This window comes from Canis lupus, chromosome 4 (assembly GCF_048164855.1).
Source record: "Canis lupus baileyi chromosome 4, mCanLup2.hap1, whole genome shotgun sequence".
In the NCBI taxonomy this organism is placed as follows: Eukaryota; Metazoa; Chordata; class Mammalia; order Carnivora; family Canidae; genus Canis; species Canis lupus.
In genome coordinates, this window is record NC_132841.1 from 36,039,814 (window position 1) to 36,067,151 (window position 27,338).

The 27,338-nt window shown below is 46.1% G+C and overlaps 1 protein-coding gene across 1 annotated transcript in view; it reads right to left on the reverse strand.

Moving 5' to 3' along the window:
- Window positions 1–27,338, reverse strand: part of MCC (MCC regulator of WNT signaling pathway) — a 447,338-nt gene that overhangs the window by 26,016 nt on the left and 393,984 nt on the right. Inside the window, 4 exon segments of the mRNA XM_072823923.1 lie at window positions 4,931–5,165; window positions 16,611–16,794; window positions 19,871–19,974; window positions 23,836–23,976. Coding sequence (XP_072680024.1) covers window positions 4,931–5,165; window positions 16,611–16,794; window positions 19,871–19,974; window positions 23,836–23,976 — 664 coding nt within the window.

Sequence of the window (27,338 nt, forward strand, 5' to 3'; positions counted from 1 at the left end):
AGATTATTTGTTCCATCTCTCTGAAGAAAGTCCATGGTATTCTGATAGGGATTGCATTAAACGTGTAAATTGCCCTGGGTAACATTGACATTTTCACAATACTAATTCTTCCAATCCACGAGCATGGAATATTTTTCCATTTGAGGGAGGCATTACGAACATCTCTATACACGGACAGGAAACTGAGGCACGCAGAGGGAAATCCACCTGCCCACAATTACTGCATAAATTGTAAGCCAGGCTTTCTGGCTCTTAACCACTAAGCTATTATAGTCCCTCCCTCAAGGTGAGCCCATGCATGACTCTGGTCATGTGATTCTACCACTACATGACCAGATCAGTCTTTCCAGCTACCTCTGTGATCTTACTGAGAAAGATGATCTCTTAGGGGCACCTGGGTGGCTCAGCAGTTGAGCGTCTACCTTTGGCTCAGGTCATGATCCCAGGGTTCTGGGATCGAGTCCCGCGTTGGGCTCCCTGCATGGAGCCTGCTTCTTCCTCTGCCTGTGTCTCGGCCTCTCTCTCTCTGTGTCTCTCATGAATAAATAAATAAAATATTTAAAAAGAATTCTTTCTGATTCACTGCCTTGAGAAGAATTCACCAAGGTCACAGATTCTAGTGAACTCTGAGCTGACCCTTTTGAGGTAGTAAGCCACAGGCCTGGTATGTTCTTCTGGATAAGCTAGGCCTGGAGTGTAGATGTTCTCACTCTCCAGTGTAGGGAAATACCTAGAGGGCACCCACTATGACTTGTAATATTCAGATCAGGGCCAGGGGACAGAGAGGAGGTGGCACTGGATATGTAGAAGGCAATGTGCTCAGTGACTACTCAAAAGCAGCACCCAGAACTTCCCTAAAGATGAAATATAAAACTAGAATGAAAGGTGTTTCCATATACTGAGGCCTTCTCATCTTTTGCCATCAGAAGCAGGATTCTGAAGGTTCTGGCAACACTGCATACTGAGCTAATGGGAACGTCACACCCAGAACATATAAATGCAAGCTTGAAAGAAGGTAAAATGAATCCATGGGTGCCAGAAATGAAGAAGGAACTCTGCCCAAGAAGAAAAGCAAGGTGGCCACAATACAGGCCAATAGAGTTCAGATCACTATGGAGGCCTGAGGGCCTGTGCTTTGAGCACCTGTGTTAAGGGCAGGGCAGAGAGCTTGAACAGAGACCCCCTACATGAACCAGGACTCTCAAAGTACTGCGTAGAGTAAAAGGCTAGAAGACTTCCTTTTTGGAGATGTGGTGAGGAAACTTAGCCCTCATGGTCTGGGTGGGAAAAGGGAGAAGAGCCTTTTGTAAGGAATCAGAGCCACAAAGCTGTCCTATGTAGATGTGAAACAGGAATCCTCAGCCAAGAATGTAAAAGAATGTAACTGGTCCTAAAACTCTGAAACCCATGGGTCCCCACAGATCCATGTACAGAAGCACTCTATAGGCATATCTAAAACCCAGGACCCGTGAGACCCTGTAGAAGACACAATCTCCACTGAAGATGGGCTGGTACATACCCTGCCCCCAAACCACACAAAGAGAAAATGGAAACAAATCATGTGAGATAGAATCAGCATTTGAGAGAATCAGAGAAAACAGATGGAACACTAGAAAATAAATATCTAAAACAAAGAGAGGAAGGAGGGTCACCATGGAAAGAGGATATTCCAAAAAGAAGAGTAGATTTGAAAAGGAATCAAGTAGGTCATCTAGGAATGAAAAGGTGTTTACTAAAGATCATGCATAAGAAGTGAAAAACCCAGAAAACCTGAGTTTCTCAGCAACCATATCCTAGAATGAAATGGTGAAACCCAACATAATCTGCTGCTGGTGGTTTTGGAATGGGTGCGCACATCCCCTTGAGCATAACGCATAGGGAAGGGAGGGAACTCTGATGTGTATCCTTTAAAAAACCTCAAAGGAAGGTAAAGAAGCCAGAAGATCAGCATTGGTTGCCTCTGGATCATATTATAGGTTATTTCTCTCCCAGCTTTTTATAATAACTGCTCTTCTATTTTTTAAATTTGAATTAGAGAGATACAGTGAGAGTGAGAGAGAGAAGAAAAAGGGGGGAGAAAGGAGAGATACTTAAAGCAAGCTCCACACAGTGCAGAGCTCAAAGCAGGGCTCGATCTCAGGACCCTGAGATCATGACCTGCGTCAAAATCAAGAGTCAGAAGCTGGGATCCCTGGGTGGCTCAGTGGTTGAGCGTCTGCCTTTGGCTCCTGGTATGATTCTAGAGTCCTAGATTGGACTCCCTGCAGGGAGCCTCCTTCTCCCTCTGCCCGTGTCTCTGCCTCTCTCTCTCTCTCTGCATGTCCTCTAATGAATAAATAAATAAAATCTTAAAAAAAAAAAAAGAGTTGGAAGCTTAATCAACTGAGTCACCCAGGTACCCCATTTCTGCTCTTTTAGACTATTTCCATGAGGAAATGAGGTATACACATTTTATTTTCAAATAGCAAAGGGATTATTTTATTCCACCAAGAACGTCTTTCCTGGCCACAGTAACTGGAATTTATCACACACGTTGGCTTGAATATAAAAAGGAAATCCTTTAGTCTTTAGCCACATGAAACATGATGATTGGAACACAGAACAAGAGGGCAGCTTTACAGCTCAGGCCGCAGTGTGCAAAGGACCACAAACAGGGCTCCTTATTGGGGAAAAAGGCACTGTGATGATGGACCCAATGCCCAGCTCATGGGCAATGAGAGGAGAAATCAGCCAAGGTGGCATAAGGATTCCACAGAGGGAACAGAAGTCAGGGTCTGAGCTGAGTGGGTGGGACATGGTAAGCCAGCTCAGAAGCAAAAGGCTGATTCCTAATCTGCTGCCATCATCTGAAGTTTTTCTAGGACTCAGCCAGACTCAACATTGAGCAGCCACCAGGGACAGGAACATATTGAGCAAGTGACCCGAGTGCGTTGGGTTGACCACTGCTGTGGCTCCTCTTTCCTCTCCAGATGTGGGCTAACCAGAGAGGGGGTGCCAGTCTCTCCCAGAGACAGTGCTGGTTCCAACAGGAGACACCAGTTACCAGCTATTAATTCAGCACTTCCTTGACCACCTGGCCCAACAGACCTGCCTCTGGTCTCCTCAGCTGGGTTCTGTCCCTGAGAGCTCCTCCTTCATGTCTCAACACCTGGCAGCCAGAGACACTGCACAATCCAAGACTGAGCAAATCAGGCCTTTGTGCACAGGAGAGTGGGGTTTGGAGAGCAGGCTTGGGAACACGGCTCCCAGCTCTCCCTCCCCAAGCTAGCAGGCCGGGCTGCAGGAGCAGCCCTTCCAAGTGCCCACCTCTGCCACAGTCCTGCTGAGAGCTGCTCGCAGCCCTACAGGACCATGCTCCTGGCGAGTAGTTATTCTGTTTCCACTTCACCTGGGTACACAATACAATATACTCAGATCTCAACTTCCTGGAGTTCTTGCAGATGCCACAGGTTAAGGATGGTCCTCTGACACTGCCTTCACTTCACTTCACCCACCAGCCACGAGTAGTGGGGGGGGGGTCCCCAGGCCACTTGCACTTCTCACCAACTCAGGGGCTTGCACAACTTACTCAGGACCAAAAGCTTGCTAGACTCAGGAAAGCATGTAACAAAGATGACAGTTTTACCACGGGGCATGCGCACAGGGGTGCCTGGAAGAGCGCTGAAAGCAGATCTTTTTTGAGCCTTGGTGTCCAGGGCTTTTACTTTCATGACTGGCCACAGCTGGTTAAATCACTGGCGGGATCCCTGGGTGGCGCAGCGGTTTGGCGCCTGCCTTTGGCCGGGGGCTGATCCTGGAGACCCGGGATCGAATCCCACATCGGGCTCCCGGTGCATGGAGCCTGCTTCTCCCTCTGCCTGTGTCTCTGCCTCTCTGTCTCTCTCTGTGTGACTATCATGAATAAATAAATAAAATCTTTAAAAAAAAAAAAAAAAATAAATAAATAAATAAATAAATCACTGGCCACACAGAGAAACTCAATCTGAAGCGTTCCTCCCCTCCCTGGAGGTCAAGGTGCTTAAAGTCCAATCCTATAATCACACACTGGATCCTTCCAGTGACAACTCTTGTGCTGCTGCTTTCAGGGGTCCCACCAGGTGTGGCCTCATTACCACAATAAAGACACTGCTTTCACTCAGGAAATGACAAGGGTTTTGGAAGCTCTCAGCAGAAGTGGGGAACACTACCAGATATATTCTTCATCACACCACAGCTGTCTTCTAAGCAGGCACTCAGCAGAGTAGGGCCGAGGGCTCGGCAACCCCTGGCCAGAAACATGCAAGGTGTGTCTTGCTGAAGGGATGGGCACCAGCTTTCCCAAAGCTCCCCCTGCTTTACAGATGCCAACAGAGAACTGAGCAGGCTGGGTGAACAGCCCAGGGTCTTGTGAGGAAGCACCGATGTGAACAGCACTGGCATCCCTCACCAGAGGGTGTCATGATCCAGGCGGGCTCCATGAGGCACGGAAGGACAAGGGTGTCAGTAAACCGGGACTCTGCTCCAAGTTCTGCACCTGCCCTCGTCCTGTCCTCCCCTACTCCACGTGAATGTCAGCATTAACCCAAGAAGCACCATCAGCTGCTGGAGATTAGAGGTCCTTTTACAGAAACAGAGGCTGCTCCAGCCTGTAGGGATCTGATCTGAGAGTGTGGTGTCCCAAAGCTGAGCTGAGACACCCTGAGGCATTCTCCAGAGTGCAACTGACCCCCTCTGGGGTTGTGTCCAGTCCAGGGGACCCCAGATACACTGAAAGGCATCCTGTCTACAAATGCAGCTCTGGCTGTCCTCCAGGGGGAAGTGACTGAACCTGGACCAGGTTGATTTGCCATCTTTGCCGACCTGCTTTTGAGGGTCCTTTCCCCATCTCCTCCTGATGACATCACAGCACATGCACCCAGGGCTCCACTGTCCCCCCGCCCCGCCATGGTACCTTCATGGCCATCAGCTCTTGCATCAGCACAGCATTTTCCAGGTCCAGACGCTGGCTGTCCCCCCGGGGCTTAACGTCGTAGCTGAGGGGATCGATGTGGATACTCTCTAGCTCCAGCATGGTCAGCTTGACCGCCGCCCTGTCGTTCTTGAGCTGCTGGATGTAATCCTTCAGCCTCTGCTCATCTTCTTTAGTAAACTCGGTGTCACAGCTACTGGCTGTGGAGCTAGTTGTGCTGAGGAGACAGAAGAAAATAACCTATCACGTTTCCCAGCCGCAGCAAACATGTCTTCTTCCTGACTCTTCTCCATAGTCTATCTCTCCAATAGTGTTTGATGGTAATCCCCCCATCCCCGCACCTCCAAAAAAAGGGCATTCTTCATGGCATGGTACATTGATACCACATTTTAGGAGAGAAATAAGTCTGAAGAACAACAGAAATGCTTGGACCCTCCTTCAACACAACACATGGACTCTAAAAATGAATTCTAAGGAAATAATTCCATAGAAGCACCAAGATACAAAATGTTTCGTGGCATGGAGGATTTAGTTAATTATGGTACATTCCAAAAGATGGGACATTATATGGATATTACAGTAATAATTATGACATGGTGGAAGTATTTAAAGTGGAGAAATAGGATAAAAGTAGCATCTGATTAAAAAATAGGTGTACATGTAGACAGACTTAAAAAAGAGGATACATTAGGGAACAAAGTTGAATAACACAATACCTATGGTGTGATCTATAGATGTGTGTGTGTACATCTACCCACTGGTACACACACGTGTCTAGGACTGGGGCAGGAGCTGGAAGGTGCAGTGGGAAGAGGTGTACTGTGAAACAAACCCCCACCTATTGCTACTGTGACAACTTAGAAAGCAGGACTCCCCCACCTCCATGCCATTCCTTCTGTATCACGGCTGAATGTAACGTCCACCACAGGGACTGAGGCTCACCCAAGGGGCCCTTAGAGGCCCGTGCCCAATGGTGATAGCTGCTAGATCTGAGGAGTACCTAGCATGAACCCTGAGAACATGGCAGCCCATGAAAGTTTCTGTGGGACCCAGGCCATCATGCCAGGGGGACACCACAGGAAAACCAAGGCTCTGGCTCTTAAGAGGCTCTGGCTTTTTCCGGCAATGGGCAGTCTGCTCCCACTGGCTTGGAATGAGGCACTACACCCAATCAGTCCTCATGCATCTGAAACCAGTGTGGGTCTACAGTTTTTGTGGACCTATACCAGACCGGCCTATACTTGATATAGCCCTCGGGGCTCTGGCCTTGAAAGATGGGAGAAAAACAAGCAGGGGCTCATTTAACTCTCATCAAAACCAGCCAGGTTGGCATTATCAATACTGTCATTACAGATTTGGCGACTGAGGCTCAGAGACGTTAGGTAGCTTGCCTGGTCATGAGGCTGGACACTGGTACACCTGGACTTGGGCCACGGTCTTCTCATTCCTCAGCCCCACCCTTCCCAGATTCTCATTGCTAAAAGCTATGCCAGGAGCAAGGAGTGGTCTCCATTGGCTGCTGGCTGCCAGAGGCCCAGGCCTTCCCTCCTTCCCTCATCCTGGAAGGGGTAACAGGCCTGGGACTCCAATTCAGTAGATGCAATTGCCCCATCACCTAGGTGTGACCAAGGACCATTCCACTCTTATGTGTGATGCATTATCTAGAAGATAAGGGTTTTTGTGGAGACAAGGGTGAGGAGACGTGATGAGCTGGAGCTCTACCACTTAGCTGGCTGTGCACAGAAGGAAGACAATATCCTAGGACTTGGGTGATCGTTAAGTCAGAGAACGCCTGCTAGGACTGGAAGCTCCCGAGTACCACAGACTCTTTGGGGTTGCTCTCTCACCCCACCTTCTTTATGCCATCAGGACAGGTAGGATGTATCTTACAGAGGAAGGGTGCAAGATCAGCCTGACCAACATATACCTCCTTACAGGTGCTGATGGTTCATTTCATGTGGCCACTGGGCTGGGCTATAGTGTCCAGGTGCTTGGCCAAACACCCATCTAGATGTCACTGTGAAGGTATTTTTTTTAAAGATGTCATTAACATTTATTTATATTTTTTTAATTGATTGATTTGAAAGAAAGAGAGTGAGTGCGGTGGGATGGGCAGAGGAAGAGGGAGAGAGAATCTTGAACAGACTCCTTGCTGAGCACAGAGCCGAAATTGGGCTTGATCCCATGACCCAGAGATCAGATCATGACCTGGATGCTCAACCAACTGAGCCATCTAGGCACCCCTAGATTTGATTACATTTAAAACAGACTGAGTAAAGCAGACTACCTTCCATGATGTAGATGGGTCTCATCCAATCAGCCTTAAGAGAAAAGACTGAGGTCCCCCAAGAAAGTAATCCTGCCTCCAGACAGCCTTCAGAGTCAACACTGCTACATCAAGTCTTCCTTGGGTCTCCAGTGTGCCTGACTTGTAGATTTAGTACTTGCCAGTCCCCATAATCATATGAGCCAATTTCTTAAAATTAATCCATCTCTCTTTTCATATACATATAATAACCTTATTGGTCCTGTTTCTCTGAAGAACCCTAACATAGAGGTGCTACCTTTACCTGTAACCCAAGCATCTTCTTCACTTTGTAGATTTTTTAAAAAGATTTAATTTTATTATTTATTCATGAGAGACAGAGAGAGAGAGAGAGGCAGAGACACAGGCAGAGGGATAAGCAGGCTCCATGCATGGAGCCCAACGTGGGACTGGATCTCAGGTCCCCAGGATCAGGCCCTGGGCCAAAGGCAGCGCTAAATCGCTGAGCCACCTGGGCTGCCCTCCACTTTGTAGATTTACAGGTAGCATGACTCAATCTCCCTGTGCCCATTTCCTTATCTGTAAAATGTAAAGTGTTTAGAACAGTGAATAGCATATAGTAAGCACTCAATCAATGCAGCTATCATTCATGTAAGTAATCTTAGAGTACCACTATGGGGTACTCTTCTAGGAACTAGAAAAATCTCTTCTCTCATGGAACTCATATTCTAATATGGGAGACAAACAAGTAAGATACACCAAACCTCAGACAGTGAGAAGTACCATGGAGAAAAATGAAGTTATGGGGAGCACAACGAGAAGATGGGATTATTCTTTGCAACAGAGTTGTAGGGAGGGCCTGCATGATAAAGTTACATAAAGTAGACCTAAGGATAAAGTAGACCTAAAGAACATGAGAAACGGAGCTGTGTGGATATTTGGAGGAAGAGTGATCCAGGCAGAGGACACAGTGAATGCAAAGGCCCTGGGGCAGTGAGTGTGGCCAGCATATATGAGATTGTGGCTGAGCTGGAGGCAGTTCAGGGAGAGGGAAGAGGAGAGCTGGTCAGAGAGGAGGGTGTGTGTGTGGGAGAGGGGGGCACGGTGCCGAGTCATGTCAGGTTTATAAGGGCTGTGTCTTTTTCTCTAGAATTAGAATGGAAGCCACTAGAGGGTTTGTAACAGAGGGGTGATGTGATCTGCCTTACATCTTAATAGGATCCCTCTGGCCACTGGACTGAGGAGAGATGAAGGGAGGCAAGGGCAGAGGCAAGGAGACCAGTTCTGGGCTGTTGCAACAATCTCGGGAAGAGACAGTAGAAGCTGGAAGGGCAGGAATGAGGATAAAATTATTACTGTCAATCACCATCACTGTGTTTCCTTAAGTTGCATTTTAAAAAAGACAAGAAGGGAGAAGCAGCAACACCCTCTGGCTGGAACACTGCAGGTGCCAATTTCATAAAGAAATTAAGCAACTGGAGAGAAGCAAATGAGCTAACAGTAGCCCCAGCAGAGGGTGCTGGGGAAGCCAGGGGGACTTCTGAATGGGAGGGATTTCTCCCAGGGAGGAAACTGAGTTTCTCCCTCAGAATCTCTACACTCTGCAGTAAAGACCTACCTGCCCCCAGCCTGGTGCTAGGCATGCCTTGGACAAAATCATTCAAGTAGGACTCAGCACTCACCTTCATGGATCGTCAACACAGATATGGAGGGACAGACATCTAAATGTCCCACAGACAAATGAGCAATAAAATGAAAGCAAACTGAAGTGGTGGCAATGTTCTCACAACATTCCACAGGGCTGAGTGTGGAGCTGTGCTCACAGGGGTGGCATGTTTGGACAGCACGGTGCTGGGAAACATCAATACTTCTCTCCCAGTAAGCTGGGAGGAGGCTTCAGGTATGAAATCGTTTCCTGTGAAGCTGGGACTCTGGACCAGAGGTTCACTTTACAACCCTTGTCCTTCCTTATGTTAAAAATTATTTTGAAAAATTTTAAACATAGAGAAAAACACTGAGATTAACCAATTCCTATGACCTACCACCCAGATGAGTCTTTGGTCTTATTTTCTTTGGACTACTTTTTTTTTTTTTTTTTTAAAGAAATAGAACACTTATACTTGAGGAATCCTTTGTTCTCTTTTACTTAAACAAGAAATTTCTAAATTCAAAGAGCACTAGAAGCTAGAGCTCTGTAATTATTCTGCATGCACTAAAACGATTCTATTTGGGCAGATTTTCCAGTTAGTGGGACTGGTGTACCCCAGTGGCAGTCAAAGAGTAGTTGCTGGGCTAGCCATAGCAGCATCACCTGGGACTTGTTAGGAATGCACACTCTTAGGCCCACCCCCAAGACCCCTAGAAAGGGGAACTCTGGCAATGGAGCCCAGCAATCTACATTTTAATGTACCCTCTCTATCATTCTGAGGCATAGCCAAGTTTGAGAATAACTGGTCTACCCCTTAATTCAGGTGGGCATTTGCACGGTAGCCTGTGGGGTAACGGGACATGACTCCACCCAAATTCTCTAGGGAGAATCCTAGAGAATACACTCTTGGGCTGATCTGGTGGGTGCCAGTGATTATGAGCAGATCTCTGACATCAGATAGACCTGAGTAAATGTTCTTCCTCTGCCACTGCCTAGCTTTATGGTCCCAAGCAAATGATCCAACCTTCCCAGGCTGCGATAAAGTGAGAGTATGGACGGTTCCCATATCATCAGGCTGTTGGAAGGGAGATGATGGGTCCTGAAGCAGGCAGGTCCAGATAGTGCAGTAGTACTCATTCTAGGGGAGTTGGAGAAACAGCCGTGGCCACATCCTGCACCTCCCTACACAGACTCAGGGACTTTTTTTAGGGATGACAGCCACCCAGCAGGTCATGCAGAATACCCTGGGGCTGAGGGAGAAGCAATACACCAAGCATTCCATGAGACCTGAGAAACCACCTAGAGTGGTCTAGGAAGTACCAAGACAGATGGGCAGAGGCTGACAGGCTTTGGGGTGTTCTGGATCCCCAATGGTTTAGGGCCTGATTCCTGGCCAGGTGGGGAAGGCCTAAATTTTCACCATCTCTACCATAGGTTTAGTTTTCAAAAAAGAAGAAAAGGAAAAAGATCTCCTGCCCTTGATGTACCCTCGTGGGAATCTGAAGCCCTCTAAAATGCTCTAGGAAGTTTGATTTCCAGATATGCACTGCATCGACATAGCCCCTCTGGCTTTGCTTCCTCCCTTCCGGGAGGCCAGTGGGAAAGTTAATAATTCTGCTTTGTGCTATAATGTTCCACTGTGGAATATGATTGTGTGACAGTGTGAAAGGCAGGGAAGCTGCCAGCCTCTCCCCTGCCTCCTGCAGACAAAAGCACTGAGAGTCTTCTGAGGGCATGCCACTGGCTTCTGGGCCCGGGTTAGGTCATCCATTAGCTCTCCCAGCTTGGAATGCTGGATGGTTCTGGCTGTCAAGGGGGAATGAATCACTGTCCACCAAGACCAGGTTACTCCTCATCTCCAGGCTGGGAGGCCTGTTCTCTGGGAGGTGTTTCAGGGAGGGCTGAAGGTAGAAAGCCCTAGCTCACCTCAGAATGGCAGAACAGCACATTTTTGCATTCTGCTCTGTTTTTCCAATAAGCAGGGCCAGGTCACATGGGTTTCTCCTTTCTGGGATGCTTTGCTGGAGCCCTGTCCTGCTGGCTTTGCTCCACATCTATGAGTTTGCCAGCAATCTTCTGGCATACTGCATGTGGGGTGCCTAGAGCCAGGGGAGTGTGAGTGCTAGCAGCCTAGGACACCCACCCTTCCACCTGCCCTGGCCACAATGGGACATGGAATCAGGTTTAGTTAAGCAGCTTTGGATTTCAAATATCCAGTCTCCTTTCCCCTTTCTTCATGTCCCAGCCTCATCCTCAAGACAACTCCCCATCCTGCTTTTTAGAAGAAGAACCCGTTTTTCTTCAGCCTCCTCATCTTGCCATGGCAAAAAGCTAGAATGGCATTTCATTTCTTTGCCACAAAAACCAGAAATGGATTTTTCCCTACATTTTTATCAATGTCTTACCTGGTCCCCATTAAGATCTCATTTCCACCAAGGGGCAGCTCATTTTCAGAAGGGAAATGCCATTAGGCTGGTTTTCTGCTTTTGCTAAGCATTTTAAATTTATTTGAAGGAGGGGGTCAGCCACTCCTAAGTGCCCGGATTCCTCTGAGAAGATGGGCCTTGTCAACTGCCTACATCTTGTAGTGCTGTGTAGCAATGTACCTCCCCACCCTCTCTGACAACTCTTCATCTCAAAGGATTAAAAACCCCTAAACACAGTCCTAACCTTTTATGCCTATATTCTCTCAGATAGCTCTCAGAATTCTCTAGGTTAAGTGAAGAAAAATTATCTAACAAAATATAGGTATGGGAAAATCCAGTGCCAGATAACTGAAGTCCTCAAAACCTGTCTGGTTCAAGAAAGGTCCCAAGAACTTAGTTGAAAGTGGAAGTCAAAATGAGAAACAGATTCTATTTCTACAGCCATTTTTAAAGGTCTCCTGATAACAGTGTTGAAAATGAGACATCTCCAAAGCCAATGTTAACCTTTTCCTCATTCAGTCACCAGTAACACACCAAGACAGACACTCTCTAAGCCTAACAGCTATACTGTGGCTAACAATTTCTCAGGCATTAGAAAAATCAAACATCATAATGATTTTCAATATCACTAATAATTAGGAGGCGGAAAGTATTAAATAGGGTATTTTTTGCCCAGAGATCAGCCAAATTGAAAAAACTGACACTATCCAGTTTTAGCAAGGGTGTGGAGGAAGAGGATGATAATTCGATCATGTATGGAGGGCTATTTGACAACGGAAACAATCATTTTTGAGCAGCAAATTGTTACTTCGAATTGGTCCCACAGAAATTTTTCAAGACACACTGGTGTGAGGTCAAGGATAGTGGCTCTCACTGAGGGGGGCACTTGACGGGATGAGCACTGGGTGTTACTCTGTATGTTGGTAAATTGAACACCAATAAAAAATAAATTTATTATTTAAAAAAAAAAGGACAGTGGCTCTAATGGTTAATAGTGGAAAAACTGGGTAGAAATGTCCAAAAAGAGGAAGCTGTTTAAAATACATGATGGAAAAAATAAAATAAAATAAAATACATGATGGACTGTCTTCCAATATGAGTGGGCAGCTACTGACACATATGAATACTGCATGGAAAAAAAAAATGTAATGCTAAGGGGAAAAGGAGGTTTTAGGAGTCCACATAGTAGGATTCTTAGGAGACTAAAAATTCGATATAATCATGTTTTTAAAGATGCCTGCCATTGGCCTGCCAGATTCACACCTTCCATCTTCTTCTGGGACCTAACCCCTCTCCTCTCCATCTGTGTGGCTCCTGTGGGGGCTGTCATGGCCACAGATGACAGGGGTAGGGCTTGAACCTAGCTGGCAAGATGTCCCTTATTTGAATTTTTTTTTTTACTTGACACCAGTGAAAATGCAGGTGTTATGCTGGCTTTCTGTCATCTGGGGAGCCTGCCCGCAGCAGGGAGATGAGAGCCACACGTGGGGAGTGCGCAGGCTGGATGTGGCCTGGCCTGGCTATGCTCAGGTGCCTGCTTCCAAGACTGCTCGGGCTTCCTGTAGCTCTCTGCCTCCAGCTGGGTATCCAGCTCCTGTGTGTGGAATATCCTTCCAGCACAGCCCTTTTCTGTTTAAGCTATTAGAGTATCATTCTGTCATTTCCAGCCAAGGATCTTAACAAAGGAAAAAATGGGCAGGTAAATCTGTGGAAATATACCCTGATCTGTTTGCAGTGTTCTTTCCAGTGAGGGTCCTAGCATGGAGAATTTGATATAATGCTTAGATTTTCATTATTTAGTTTTAAAATGATCATGTAATTCTTTTGAAATCAAGAAGTCTTAAAGAAAAAAAAAAAAAAAAGCCTTTCAGGTCTCTACCTAGTTTTCATAGAGCCTAAAAGATAAATGACAAGGACATTTGAGCAGCAGGCCCGAGCACCATGCTGTCATGTTGGAGAATGCATCTGAGCTGTACTTTAGAATTTACTAGTGCTTCTATAAGCATTAGTCCCAAGGGCCTTGGATGGACTCTCCTGATACTTGGGATGAGAAAGCAACTCCCTTCTTCAGAGGGACATGAAAATATGAAGATTACGGTTACAACAGCCACATCTGGTCTCTCACTCCCAGAAGCTTGCTGATGGTGGTCCTATTAGAATAGGACGGCCATTCTAATCTCATCCATCCTTCCACTGTCATCAGCCCTCCCTTCTGCTCCAGTGAGACTCCACCTAAGAAGACTTAGTCACCAGCCTAGAAGGTGAAAAGTGAGCATCTTGAGTGCCATTGCCCTTAATCCAGTTTGGGGGTCAGCCAGGTAGAACCCTGACTCCTGGAAAGTGCCCAGCAGCTCACCTGCTAGGCTGCAATCACCAGACTCCCACAGCTCACCGTGATCCCCACCCAACAGCAGGGCAAAGGCACGGGCTCTAGTCCCCATTAGGGCAGTCCTGCTGAGGCTTATCTTGTCTTTGGCCACGTGTCCTTTTGTAGATTTAGATCAATGATAGTGCTTCCATGGAATGAACTGAAATTGATTAAGGATTCCCTATTCCCACCTCAGCAATTTAGTCCATGGGCTCCTCTGTTGTGAGATGCTAATAAAGCTATCCAAGCCATCAACATTACCTAGTTACTCTGTCCATTAAGACACTTATAACCCCTGAGGAGGCTGTGGCTGTGTTTTTCAAAAGAGAAACATCAGTGTCTCTGGGCTCCTGTCAACAGTCAGCTGATAGGCTGGCTACCATTTTTTTCTTAAATTTTTATTTATTTATGATAGTCACACAGATAGAGAGGCAGAGACACAGGCAGAGGGAGAAGCAGGCTCCACGCACCGGGAGCCCGACGTGGGATTCGATCCCGTCTCCAGGATCGCGTCCTGGGCCAAAGGCAGGCGCTAAACCGCTGCGCCACCCACGGATCCCCTACCATTTTTATTCTCCTTGCTGGTAACTGCTCTTCTGCTGCTCCTTTCCCCAAACCACGACCCTCCTGTCATCAGGAGCTGTCCATCTGCTGCCAGGAAGACATCTGGAAACTGGACATTCAGCATTCCTTTCCTGAGACCTTGAGGAATAGCTGACTGTCACCTCTGATTGGAATTCTCTGTGCCAGTTGGTGACGGTGGGAGGAATGGAGCCCTGTAAAGCTCCAACACAGAAAACTCCATTTCTCTCTCCCATAAACTTGACATGGGGGAATATCTAAGCTGGAATGGCAAGATTTCCATACAAAATTAGTCATTATAATCATTAAAAGGGTTAGTGGTTTGGGACTTTTTTTCAGAGCTCACATGTCACATAAAGTAGTCTGGTTGTGTCAGGACCAAAAAATGTGGAGTGCCACACGAATGGCCTGTGTGTGGTTCTTTTGTGCCCACCCTGGCTGCTCTGACTTGGGTGGAAGTGTGAAAGTGAATTTTTAAGGACAACTGAGTGAAATGTGAGCAAAAGTCCTCTGTACTTGGATTGGAAGACGTATTTGAGATTGACATTAATTCAAGGGGGGGCCATTCTTTCATGAGGTCATCCTTGAAAATAAAGACCATGTCTTAAATTGATCTCAAGCTGTATTAATATATCACCAAAAATTAAATTCCTCTAAGAAAATGGTCTCAGAATCAAGGCTCATCTATATGTTAAAGTATTTCTAACAAATGTTCAAGACCAGAATCTCCACTAAATGGATGGTGAGAGTTCTTATTTTTGACAGACTCCAAACTTGTCTCTGATTTGGATTAAAACAAAATTATTTTGGGGATGGGGAGGTGTGAGCAAAAAGATCCATAACACACTCCTTATAAGCTACTGAAACAGCATATATTCCCTGTCAACTTGCTTCTCATGTTAACCAGTTCAACAGAACAGTATCTCTGATAGCACGAGGACTGCGTTTCTACTCTAAATGAACAAGGAAATTATAGATCATACACATCTGGAAAAGTCATTAAGAAAAGCCTCTGCTTTCTGTGGTTAAGCAGAAGAATGTGGTTTTAAAAAGAAAATAAATTATGATCGGTGTTTCACTGAAGAGGACGACTGGTGCATGGGAATCAAAAGGAAATAACTCCCTTGACTTTGTGAGCACTTGGCCAACTATGTTATTGGGAATGGCCCCTCTCCTGAGGCCCCAGGTCCAGGACAGGTAAATGGATGCATTTAGGCAGATGGCTGGGTCCTGCCAGCAGGAAGAGAGATGGGAACATTATGTTGCCTTCAGGCACCAAGGAAACATCAGTATTTCCCCATTGGCTCTTAAGATTTAATCCGGCCTTACGTGGGTCTTGCCACTTGATCTGCAAGTAGACAACTGTTTTTTTAACATCATGATATCCAACTTGGTATAGTAGAGAGAGTAATGTGCTTGGTGCCAAAGTCCCGAGTCTCAGTCCTGATTTCCCTGTATTACCCAAGAGACCTTACTAGCCAAGCCACTTACAGACTTCTGAGCCAATGCTTTCTCCCCTGTGCAAATGGGGTAAGTCACCCTTCCTGTCTTTTATGACTGGGCTACCATAGGAGAATCTTCAACAAAGTACTTTCTAGACTGAGAATTGACATATGAAGGGAAGGCATTCATGGTTTTAGGGCTTCGATGGTAAGAAATAGGAAGGTCACTAGAAAAGCCTTCATTCTGAACCCCTACTCCCTTCTGAAAGAATCCAACAGCTTCAGCAAATTATGCTTAGCAAGATCTTCACTACTTTCTTCCCCATGTTTTTCATGTACCCACTTCAGATTCACAGACACAGAACTTGAACTCCGGTTCATCACTGAGTGTCTGCTAAGTACCTGCTATGAATTTGGTATCACTCTGCAAAGCACAAGAGGCAGGAAAAGAAGAGGGTATTGTCCAAGCACAGCTTACAAAGGACAGAGGCTGGAGAAGAAGAGGGGAGACAACGGAGCCTGGGAACAGGATGCAGCATGGGTCATGGGTACGTAGGGATCGTTGGCAGGAAATGGGCCTTAAGCTCCCCCAAATACTCTTGGAAATCAAGGACTATGTAGAAATGGAGAATAAAATGAAATGGGAGAGAGCATCAGACAGAAAGGTAGGTTTGGGTTCCACCTTCAGGTTCCACTTTCTTGAGCAATCTCCCCTTCTCTGGACTGTGGTTCCCGCCCTGCCACAGAAGGCCCTGTCCGGCTCTCCCAGGACGATTCCCTGACTCCTTGGAGCAAGCTGCAAGCACAGGAGGAGCTCGGTCCTCATCCAAGCCTCACAGTCTCTGACAGCTGGGTCACCACACGCCGAGCCTAGTGAGCAGATCACACATGGATGCACGACCACCTCACAGCAGAAGGGCCGAGAATTACCTGGTGTGGCTGTTGGAGGAGAGGCTTTCCCAGGGCTGCACGCTGCAGCCAGCCACGGCAAAGGCACCCCCACAGCTGCCATCCAGCTTCGTGAGCAGGGCCTTGGCAGCATTCTCAGCGGTCTTCCGACAGTCGTGCGCGCACTTGAGCATCTGAGTGATGTTTTCATCCCCTGACTGGTCTCCTACATTGCAAAGAAACCAAAGGATGAATCCACACAAACCTACATGGGACAAGTGTGACAGCAAGTTTGGCTCATCGGTTCCTAGTTGCTCAGGGCAGAGGTGGCCTGGGGGAGAGAAACTACTGGTGGGTGGCCAACAAAGAGATACAGTGCTGGGCTGGGCGCCCTCACACAGAAACTGTTCTTAGCAAGGCCCGTCTGCTCTGAGCTCACTGTCCTCATCAATGAAGGACTGGCTAACATAATCTCTGAGGTCTGTCTCTAGCTCTAACATGCTATGATTTTCTCATTATCCAGGTTCCTTACTTCTCCCACTCAGTTGCCACTACCACAGGGCCATTTTTTTCCTGTGTTGGCATGTCCTGGTGAATGAGGCCCAAACTATGCCTCCATATGACCAGGGCTTTGCTTAGAGCTTTGTGTAGGCAAGAGAAACAAACCTAATAGCTAAAATGAGAACTTTCGATTGGCAGTGTATTCTCTGTACCAGTGCTAACCCCCGACTTTTCTCTCTCTGCTCAGGCACTGGCAAGCCCAAATGTGCCCAGGAGTCAGGTCACTGGGCTGGGGCAAGACCTGAGGAGTGGTGGGCCAGAGAGTGAATTCCCTGCCTAAAACGTTCTCATTCTTGTGGTGGCCAAATAAATCACCAGTCTGCAACCTCTTCCGCCTAATCCCTAGCCTTCCAAGTATTTTCAAATGAAACTATATGCCAAAGCATAAGATACAAAAGTGGTAAATGCAGAACCAGTTGAAATGAACAGGGGTGGGGTGAGGGGTCACACGTTCAGTTTCCCCACCATCCTCCAAGCCCATGACTAGGGCCCAACTCAAAGACATTCCTCCAGCTTTCCAGGGCACAGTTTCAAAACCACTGGTCTCAGGGCAGAGGTGGCCTGGGGAGAGATTTTTCAAATCATCTAGAATGAATGTAATGAGTGCCTATGTAGTCAACAAGAGACAGAAAAAAGCACCATGGCTGGTACTGTGGGTAAGTGTCCTGAGCTAGTACTTGGTCTGCCGTGCAACTATATGGCCCACTGGAGCAGAATGGCAAGTCAACTGCTGCTGTCAGCAGAGTGGAAGGGCAATTTAATAGAGAACTGCTCAAGGTAAGCCAGCTCACAGCTTTACTGAGTGAGGAAGAGCTATGGGTGCATATGTCCTGTAGGCTTCCTTGGACACCCCCTTCTTGGCCATTTCCCTGACAACTTTCATGTGTTTCTTCTTTCCACAAATGAGATATTTTACATATATCTCACTAACTGACTGCTCTTTGAATTCTGTTCTGAAGTAGGCATGACATTACTGACTGGCTCATTTTATAAATATATCATGAGCTACCCGGGGTTATGTTAATACAAAGCATTTCGTTATTGATTTTAAGCATTTTAAATGCAGATTTATGTAAGCCCTTCCAGCTCCTACCAAGTAACTGTGCCAAGCAGAGACAAGCCTAATAAAAGGTACTTTTCCAGGACAGAATGGTTTAAAGACATCTGATGATACAAACTGGAAATAAGAGGATTGATTTTTCTTCCCTTTAATTGATCGTTTTCCTTAATACACATATTAAAAAAAAAAAAAAAAAACTTGACAGCAGGCCAAGATCATTTTAGGATCTGTTTAATATGAGGTATAAAGTTTTATGGTTTAGTGAAAAGACCCTGAAAAATGAGGTTTCTAATGGAAATGCTGGCAGAGTTTCTACTTCTGGGCTGGGATGTTAATGCTATTAGAAAAAAAAAAAGAAAGAAAGAAAAAAGAAGAGAGAAGAGGGTGGTCACCCATACAAATGAAGGTCTGCTCCCTTGCCTCATAACTTGGATATGAAGTAGGAAATTAGTGTCCAGGATACTTCCTTTCCTTCAGATTTGCTTCAGATTCCTGTACAGGTCAAAACTGAAGGAGGAGAAGCATGTAAGTGTTCAGTGCACAAGCTAGACCCCAAGTGAGGGGGAGGAGCTGATGAGAACACCTGGGTGGGGGTGGGGACGCACCCTGGGAGGGCCCTGACATGACCTTCCTTGCGAAGGTGTGTCCTAGAAGAGCAGCCAGAGTGGAGGCTACCAGCCCTCGCTGAGAAGCCTGTCCCTGACACATGGCCTGGTTCCTGTGGCCGAGGACTCCTGGTTTGCCCACACCACCCACGTTTGGCTCTGAAGTTAAACAGTTTTCTATTTACCTGACGTTGCTTCTGTAAGGAAGCTGCTGCTAGAAAGTGGAGGCTGAGGTAGCATCCAGGCCTTGGCACTGAGCCATGACAACCTGTCTCCCTTGGTGTTTCTTCCCTCTCTACTTTTTCTACTGTGTCCTCTTCACATCACTGTAAGGCCCAGAGCCACCATCACAGGCCAAATTATAGCAAATGTTGCTAAACCAGGATGACACACTTGTGTCTTTTTCAATGACACACCTCTTCCAGTTACTCCAAATGGAGGGGTGGTTGTAGGGGGCCATACAGATCTGGAGGTGCAGACAGGCCAAAGTGATACATGGCCCTGGGGCCGGGGAGGCGAGTGGGTCTGCTGACACTTCTGATCCCCAACAGGTCAGAGCTCTAGGCTCTGGGGGCAGCCCTCTGAAGGGGACAACGGGGCATGAAACCATTTCCTCTGTGTCCACAAGGCACCTGGAGACGAGGGAAACGGAACCCATGCTTCCAAACTACCCAAAAGGACAGATGTGGGGCAAAAGAGAAGAGGCGAGACACAGCAAAGGGACCCTCAACATTTAGCATCACAGAGAGAGGATGTGGGAAAGTAGGTCTCTTTCATCACCAACTGTGGGCCTCCTGCTCTATCTGGTCCTACTGTTGGCTGGGGAGAATATGTTTCCTGAGAGGGCTTGTTTGTTTTAACGGGTCTGTAATTCTGTTTCCACTCCAGTTCTGCTGCATTCAACATTAACAATTTACTCACTTGGTCATGAGGAAAAAATGAGAAACACACTTGACAAGCAAATTTCATGTTGCTGGGAGGTGTTCTGATGCCAGCAGTGAAATAGGGGCGCCGTGGAGCAAAGGAGACAGGGGACGAGAAGGAAGAGGGAGGGCGGGCCCCGGGGCCACACTTACCAGTGGAGGACCCCACGCCAGCTGCCCGGAACTGCCCCAGGATGAGGCTCTGCTCGCTCTCCGCCAGGGCCAGCAGCAGTTCGTAGGCTTCTATGCACTGCTCACTGAAACAGAAGCACACAGCATCCTCGACTCTGGGAGGGGACAGTAGGCCTCTTCAGTGCAGCACTGTCCCCTGAGGGGGAAGCAGCTCCAGACCTGCTTCTCAGCCGTGCTGTCCATGTAAGGAGGAAATGCCCACAAATATTCCCGCACAAAGCCCAGGGCTTGCTCTGCTATGCTGCCTCCCACCCCCTGCAATTCACTTAATTTAAACTTTTACTTTCAACTAAGATTTAGGGGTGCCTGGGTGGCTCAGTCCTAGTCAAGTGTTCAACTCTTGATTTCAGCTCAGGTAGTGATCTCAGGGTGGTGAGATCAAGCCCTATGTGGAGTCTGCTTGGGATTCTCATTCTCTCTCTCTCCCCCCACCCCCCGCCACTTGTCACCCCCACTAATGCGTACGCATGCCTCTCACTCTCTAAAAATAAATAAACTAGGATCTAGAAAAATACCAGAGAAGCAATAAAAGTGGGAGAATTAAGTTTAATGCTTCTTTAACGATCGGCTAAAAAGGAAATGTAATATGCCTATGGTAGCCAGCCTCCAAGATGGCCCCCACTGATCCCATATGCTGGTATCCACACCCTTGTGTTATCTCCTGCACTATACCAGAGTTGGTCTATGTGACTAAGAGGATATGGGATGTCATTTTCAAGACTAGGTTATAAAAAAGCATGGTGACTTCCATCTTGGTCACTCTCTCTCCCTTCACTTTCTGTCTTGGATCATTCTCACTAGAGAAAGCCAGTGGTCATGTCTTGAAGCCTCTTGGGCAGCCCCATGGAGAGACCCATGTGGTGAAGAACTAGGCTTCCAGCCTGGTGAGTGAAGAACTGAGGAACTCCACCAAACAGGCTATGTGAATGAGCCTTCTTAGAAACAGATCTGCCAGCTCCAGTTAAGGTTTCAGATGACACAGCTTGAGCAGGACCTCCTAAGAGACTCTGAGCTAGAACACTACTGAGCTAAATCACTCTCCCCACTTCCTGACCCTAGAAACTGAGGCACAAGAAATAGTTACACAGTAATGGGAAGATAGGTAGGGTAGGTAGGAAGGAAGGAAGGAAGGAAGGAAGGAAGGAAGGAAGGAAGGAAGGAAGGAAAAGAGAGAGAGAGAGAGAGGCACACAATTTTGACCTAGATCTTCAGTAACCAGCTAGCCACATATGGCTATTTTAATTAAAAAGAATTTAAGTTACGGGGCGCCTGGTTAAGTGTCTGCCTTTGGCACAGGTCATGATCCCAGAGTCCTGGGATCAAGCCCACATCAGGCTCTCTGCTCAGCAGGGAGTCTGCTTCTTCCCTTCCCTCTCCCTCTGCCTCTCCCCCACCCCTTCTCTCTTGCTCTCTCTCAAATAAATAAAATATTTGGGGATCCTTGGGTGGCTAGTGGCTTAGTACCTGCCTTTGGCCCAGGGCGTGATATTGGAATCCCGGGATGGAGTCCCACATCGGGATCCCCGCAGGGAGCCTGCTTCTCGCTCTGCCTGTCTCTGCTTCTCTCTCTCTCTCTCTCTGTCTCTCATAAATAAATAAATAAAATCTTTTTAAAAATCTTTAAAAAAAATAAGAATTTAAGTTAAGTAAAAAGAAAAATTCAGTTCCTTTGTTGCCACAGCCATATATCCTATGTTTAAGAGCCACACGTGGCTAGCAGTTACCATACTGGACATCACAGATAACAGGTCCATCATCACAGAAAGTTCTATTAGATGCTTGTAAAATTGCCCCTTGAAACATTTACGAAATCTCTGACAAATTTAGATTTCTAGGAGGAAGAAATTAGTCTCTCGGCCTTTCTCTTCATGCCTGTCATCACTGGGCACACCAGGTCCAGGACCAGAGATGGACCCCTTCCTAATGGCCATACATGACTCACACAGATCCATGTCTGCACAGGAAGTGGAGCATGTGCACCATGCCCGAGTAGTCCTGGACAAGACGCCTGCAGTGCAGAAACTTCCCTGCTAAGCAAATAACTGATTAGCTTCTCTAAGCTAAGCTGAGGAAATGTTGCTTTACTCAACATTTAGTCAACAGACCATCTGTTTTTCAATCATCTCACTTCCATCTTCTTCCACTAAAAGATAAGGAGGATCACCCATTCATTAGCTCTGGGTGCTGGCAGCTCCTCCTTTCAAGGGTAGTTCATCTTTCAGGTTAGAGATGCTGCAACACTGCTTCATCCACACAGATCAAAGGCAGACTGTTGCTGCAGAACAGCCTGTTTCCGGGATTTATCATAGGTAGATTACCTGCCTGCTTTGGTGTGTCTGTAAACTAGCATGATGTGCTCTAGCTTTGGTCTCACAGATTTTGCTTTTTTTAAGTAGGCTCCACACCCAGCGTAGAGCCTAACATGGGGCTTGAACTCATGACTCTGAGGTCAAGACATGAGATGACATCAAGAGTCGGAGGCTTAACTGAGCCACCCAGGCTCCCTTGGTCTCATAGGTTTTGGGGTTTGATTTTGTTTTTTGAAGAAAAAAAGTTTCTTAAAACATACTGATCTTTTCAGAGGATACTAAGAGTAAGGTACCGCCCCTACTCTGGAATCTTGGAAATATGCCTAAGTAGTGCCACTAATAAAATAAACCCCTGAAAACAATAATGCATAGCTTTATAGCTATTAAACAAATAGTAACTTAAAAACAGATAGGTTCCAAAGCTGATGAGGCTGAAAAGAAGTGGTACATTCATACACCACTTGCTCATTGATGAATGAACTGCAGTCATTCATTATTTTTTTAAGAAATTTTATTTATTTATTATTAAGACACACAAAGAGAAAGGCAGAGACATAGGTAGAGGGAGAAGCAGGCTCCCTGTGGGGAGCCTGATGCAGGACTGTATCCCAGGACCTTGGGATCACACCCTGAGCCAGAGGCAGACACTCAACCACTGCGCCACCCAGGAGTCCTGAACTGCAGTCATTTAAACTGGCTTGTTTTTATGGGAAAAAAATTGGAAGCATACCAGAGGAGCCACAAAAATATTCATATCTTTTGATCTATAATTCCTGCCTTGGGGATTTTATCCCACAGAAAATATTCAAAAGAATGACGGTATTATCTGTATTAATTATTCCCCATAAAATTGTTTTTTATATTCAAAGTCCACAAAAATCTGAATATCTTTTAGAGAAATGAGTAAATAAAATAAGAATATATAAACTAGATGCAGGGGATACAGTCATTCAAAATGCATGCAGACAATTAAGCAACATTACAAAACTTCCATAAATTGAGGAAATAGAATATCCTATACTTATAATAATGTAAAACATATATGAAAATAAATAAAGACTTATAAGAGCAACAAATGGATATATAAATATGAAAATAAATATATTGAATGATATTACTTGAATGGAATAATACTTAGGTTGAACATGCCAGTAGAAACATACCAGTTTTCCAACACCATACTCATTGCTCTTATTTTCTTTTCTTTTCTTTTTTTTTAAATATTTTTTTTTTCTTTATTTATTTATGATAGTCACACACAGAGAGAGAGAGAGAGAGAGAGAGGCAGAGACATAGGCAGAGGGAGAAGCAGGCTCCATGCACCGGGAGCCCGACGTGGGATTCGATCCTGGGTCTCCAGGATCGCGCCCTGGTCCAAAGGCAAGCGCCAAACTGCTGCGCCACCCAGGGATCCCTGCTCTTATTTTCTTAATCATCACAAGGTGCTAATGGATTTTTCAGTATGTATCACATTAGTATTTGCTGGTCCAACTTTCCATATGTGTTCTAAAAGACTGGTTTCTACTTTATGCAGGTTACCGTGGATGCATTTCTAAATTAAAATGCTCCCCATTCCACACGCACACGCACATACACAGGCAGCCTGCATTTCCCTACCTGTACTGCAGGGCCAGCCTCAGTGCTGTGGCATTGGATTCATACTTTCCTACCAGCATGCTCATCCTTTCGGCGTTGCTTTTGCATTCTTCCAGGGTTATGGTCAGGAGGTCATTTTGGGATTTGAGATGTTCGATGCGGCTACAAAGAAAGAAAAATCCCTTTTATGATTTCACATTAGGATTACAATTCATTTGCCAATATTTGAGTGGTCTAATCTAGATCCAGGCTAGACACGCATGTTAGGAGGTGAGCTTGTCAGAGGTTTTAGCAAATGTAACTGATGTGAGTAATAAAGGAAGCAACTTTAAGTACAAGAATCACTAAATTCTGTGTGAATTAGAAATACACACAAGCCCCCTGTTACTTCCCACCCAGCCAGCAACACACCATGTGCCAGTTACGTGTGAGGTGCTGAGGATCCACCAGGGAAAGAAGTCAATCATGTTTCCTCAGGCTCTTAAGAGAGGCATGACAGGTGCACTTCAATAAACCACCCTCCACAGGGACAAAAAAAAAAAAAAGGCAGTACCACAGCAATAGCTACTATGTGTTAAACCCTTGCTCAATAACCTGCCATCACCCTTTAAATTAAGTATTATTATCCCCATTCTCAGAGGAGCAAACAGAGGCACCGAAAGGTTAAGTGCCTTGCCCTGGGATTTGAACTAGGCAGTTTGACCTCAGATCCTCTTCTCTTAACCACTTACTACAGAGCAGAAAATGAATCAGGGAGTAAGAAACTGTCCCTAAGGGCCCTTGAATGGGCAACAGACCAGAAACTGTGGATTGTGTTCAAAACTCCTTCCAGGTTGTACAGTGCCATAACTGCTGACTACTGGTAGGACAAGCAGTGGGACTGGACCCACTTCATGCTTTATAGGAATCAGAACTACAAATTCAGAGCATATGAGTTTTTGGCAAAGTCAGCAAAACATAAGCCTTCCGCTTCTCTGTTTTCTGTCCTGAGACAGAGGCTCTGGATGCAATGATTCATTTCTCATGGACACATCCATTGATAGTACTCCGACCACCAAGTCTTAAAGACACACAGGGTTTCACACATATAAAATGCAAGTGACTCTTGAAATGGTAAGGGTCTTGGAAGCCATTTGCCTTGATTGATTGGTCCGAGGACCAATCATCGGACCACATATCTTAGAGCAGAATGTGGAGACACCAACATGAGAGAGGTCTCGTGGGTGTATAACGAAGACCACTGTGAGGTTTTGGCAACTCCAGGCTTAACTCAATGTAAGGCGTTACAAGAACATACTGTTCTGTTCTTGTTGACATTAAGATTTCTTGAAACAGTCCCCACTCTCATTTACTCCAACTTGCTCCAGTGTACATTCGGTCCTCACTAAGTAGGTGGAACTCTTTAGCTAGCTCACAGACTTCCATGTGGCCAATCCCATTTAACGGGCCTTCTCAGGCAACACCCCACTAAACGGCTACTCCTTCCTTCTGAAAATGTTCTCTCTCACTTGGATCATAATAGGTCTTTACTGGTTCTCTTCCTGCCTTACAGATCATTCCTTCTGTCTCCTTTGTTCATTCCTTATTTTCTATGAAATCTGTGGGGGTTGGCATTCCCTTGGGACACAGCCCTGGCTGCCCTCCTCTATCAACACTCCTCCCTTCAGGGTGATTTTATCCAGTCCTATGACTTCATCAGGCATTTATATTCCTATGGATCACAAATTTCTTTAGTTCAGATCTCTCTTCTGAGTGCCATTCTCACATCTCCAGATGTTTCCTGATATTTCCATTTGGATGTCATACTGGCACCTCAAATTTAAGACTCTTGATTTTCCTCAAATCTTGTCCTCCCCTATCTCAGTAATCTACATCTCAGTAAATGCTACCACCATCCACCCAACAATACAGGTGAGACACGTGAGAATCTTGAGACCATCCCTTTCTCTTACATCCAGATCTAATCGTAACTGCAGTTTCCACTGAATTTATCACCAAAAACACTGACCCCCACCCTCTTCACATCACCTCCACTTTGGCCACATTGGGCCTCTGCAGTCATTGTTCTGCATCCGCTCTTGCCCCTCCTTCCATTCTTTACACCTGAGTCATCTTTCAAAATTTAAATCAGATCCATTCTGCTACATAAAATCCTTTAACGACTTCCAATGACACAGAATAAAGAACAAACTTGGTCCACGGCCTCAAAATCCATATCCCGGGCAGCCCGGGTGGCTCAGCGGTTTAGCACTGCCTTCATCCCAGGGCCTTATCCTGGAGACCCGGGATCGAGTCCCACATCGGGCTCATTGCATGGAGCTTACTTCTATGTCTCTGCCTCTCTCTCTGTGTCTTTCAGGAATAAATAAATAAAATCTTAAAAAAAAAAAATCCATATCCCACTGAGCCCTGCCAACTCTGCTACCTTTACTGCATATGACTTCTTTCATTTACTCCATTTCAGTTCCACTGGCCTTTGGACAGTTCTTACTTCACATCAACCTCCTTTTCGATCTTAAGGTTGTAATTTGGTCCATAAGACTCTTAGTTTGTCATATGGCTGCTTCTTTTCCCCCTTAAAATCTCAACTTAGGGATCCCTGGGTGGCTCAGAGGTTTAGCACCTGCCTTCGGCCCAGGTGTGATCCCGGAGTCCGGGAATCAAGTCTGGCATCAGGCTCCCTGCATGGAGCTTGCTTCTCCCTCTGCCCCGCCCCCCCCCCCCCCCCCCCGCCGTCTCTCATGAATAAATAAATTTTTAAAATCTTAACAAAAATAAAATTTCAACTTAAAGCCCCCTCTTCAGAGATGCTTTCCCTGGCTACCTATCTAAAATTAACACCCCCTGGGGACACCTGGGTGTTTCCCTTGGCTGAGCATCCATTAAGCATCTGACTCTTGATCTCAGCTCAGGGCTTGATCTCATGGTTTTGAGTTTGAGCCCCATGTTGGACTCCAGACTCGGCCTGTAGCCTACCGAAAAAGCAACACTTTCACCCCTCATCTATCAGTGCCTTGTTTACTGGGAGTTCTCTTAAGATCTCATTTGTTTGCTTCTTGTATAACTCTCCTAACAGAATATAAGTTCCATGAGAGCAGGGACCTTGTCTGTTTTTCTTTCCTTTGCATGACAAATAACTTAGTACAGAGTAGGTGCTTAAAACAGATTTGTTACATAAGGAAACACTTCTGAGGAGATATAACCCCCATTCCACACACAATCACAAAGCTAAAGGCTCTCATTTTGGGGGTGAAATAGGGCCTCCAACTTTGAGATGAGCAGTTTAATGGCAGACATGAGGACATACTGGTAGGCTATTTCTAAGATTATTCCCACATTCTAGTTGTAGCTATCTCTTCAGCTGTCTCTTCAGAGAGAAGACACTGGAGGGGAAGTCCAAGGGCAGGGGTAGAATTTCAGCTGGGCTATTGAACAGCGCTGGACTCAACGCAAGTCGCTTAACATCAAAGCCTTTGTTTTCTCATTTGCAAAATGGGACTACTGTACCCTCCCATGTTGAAGAT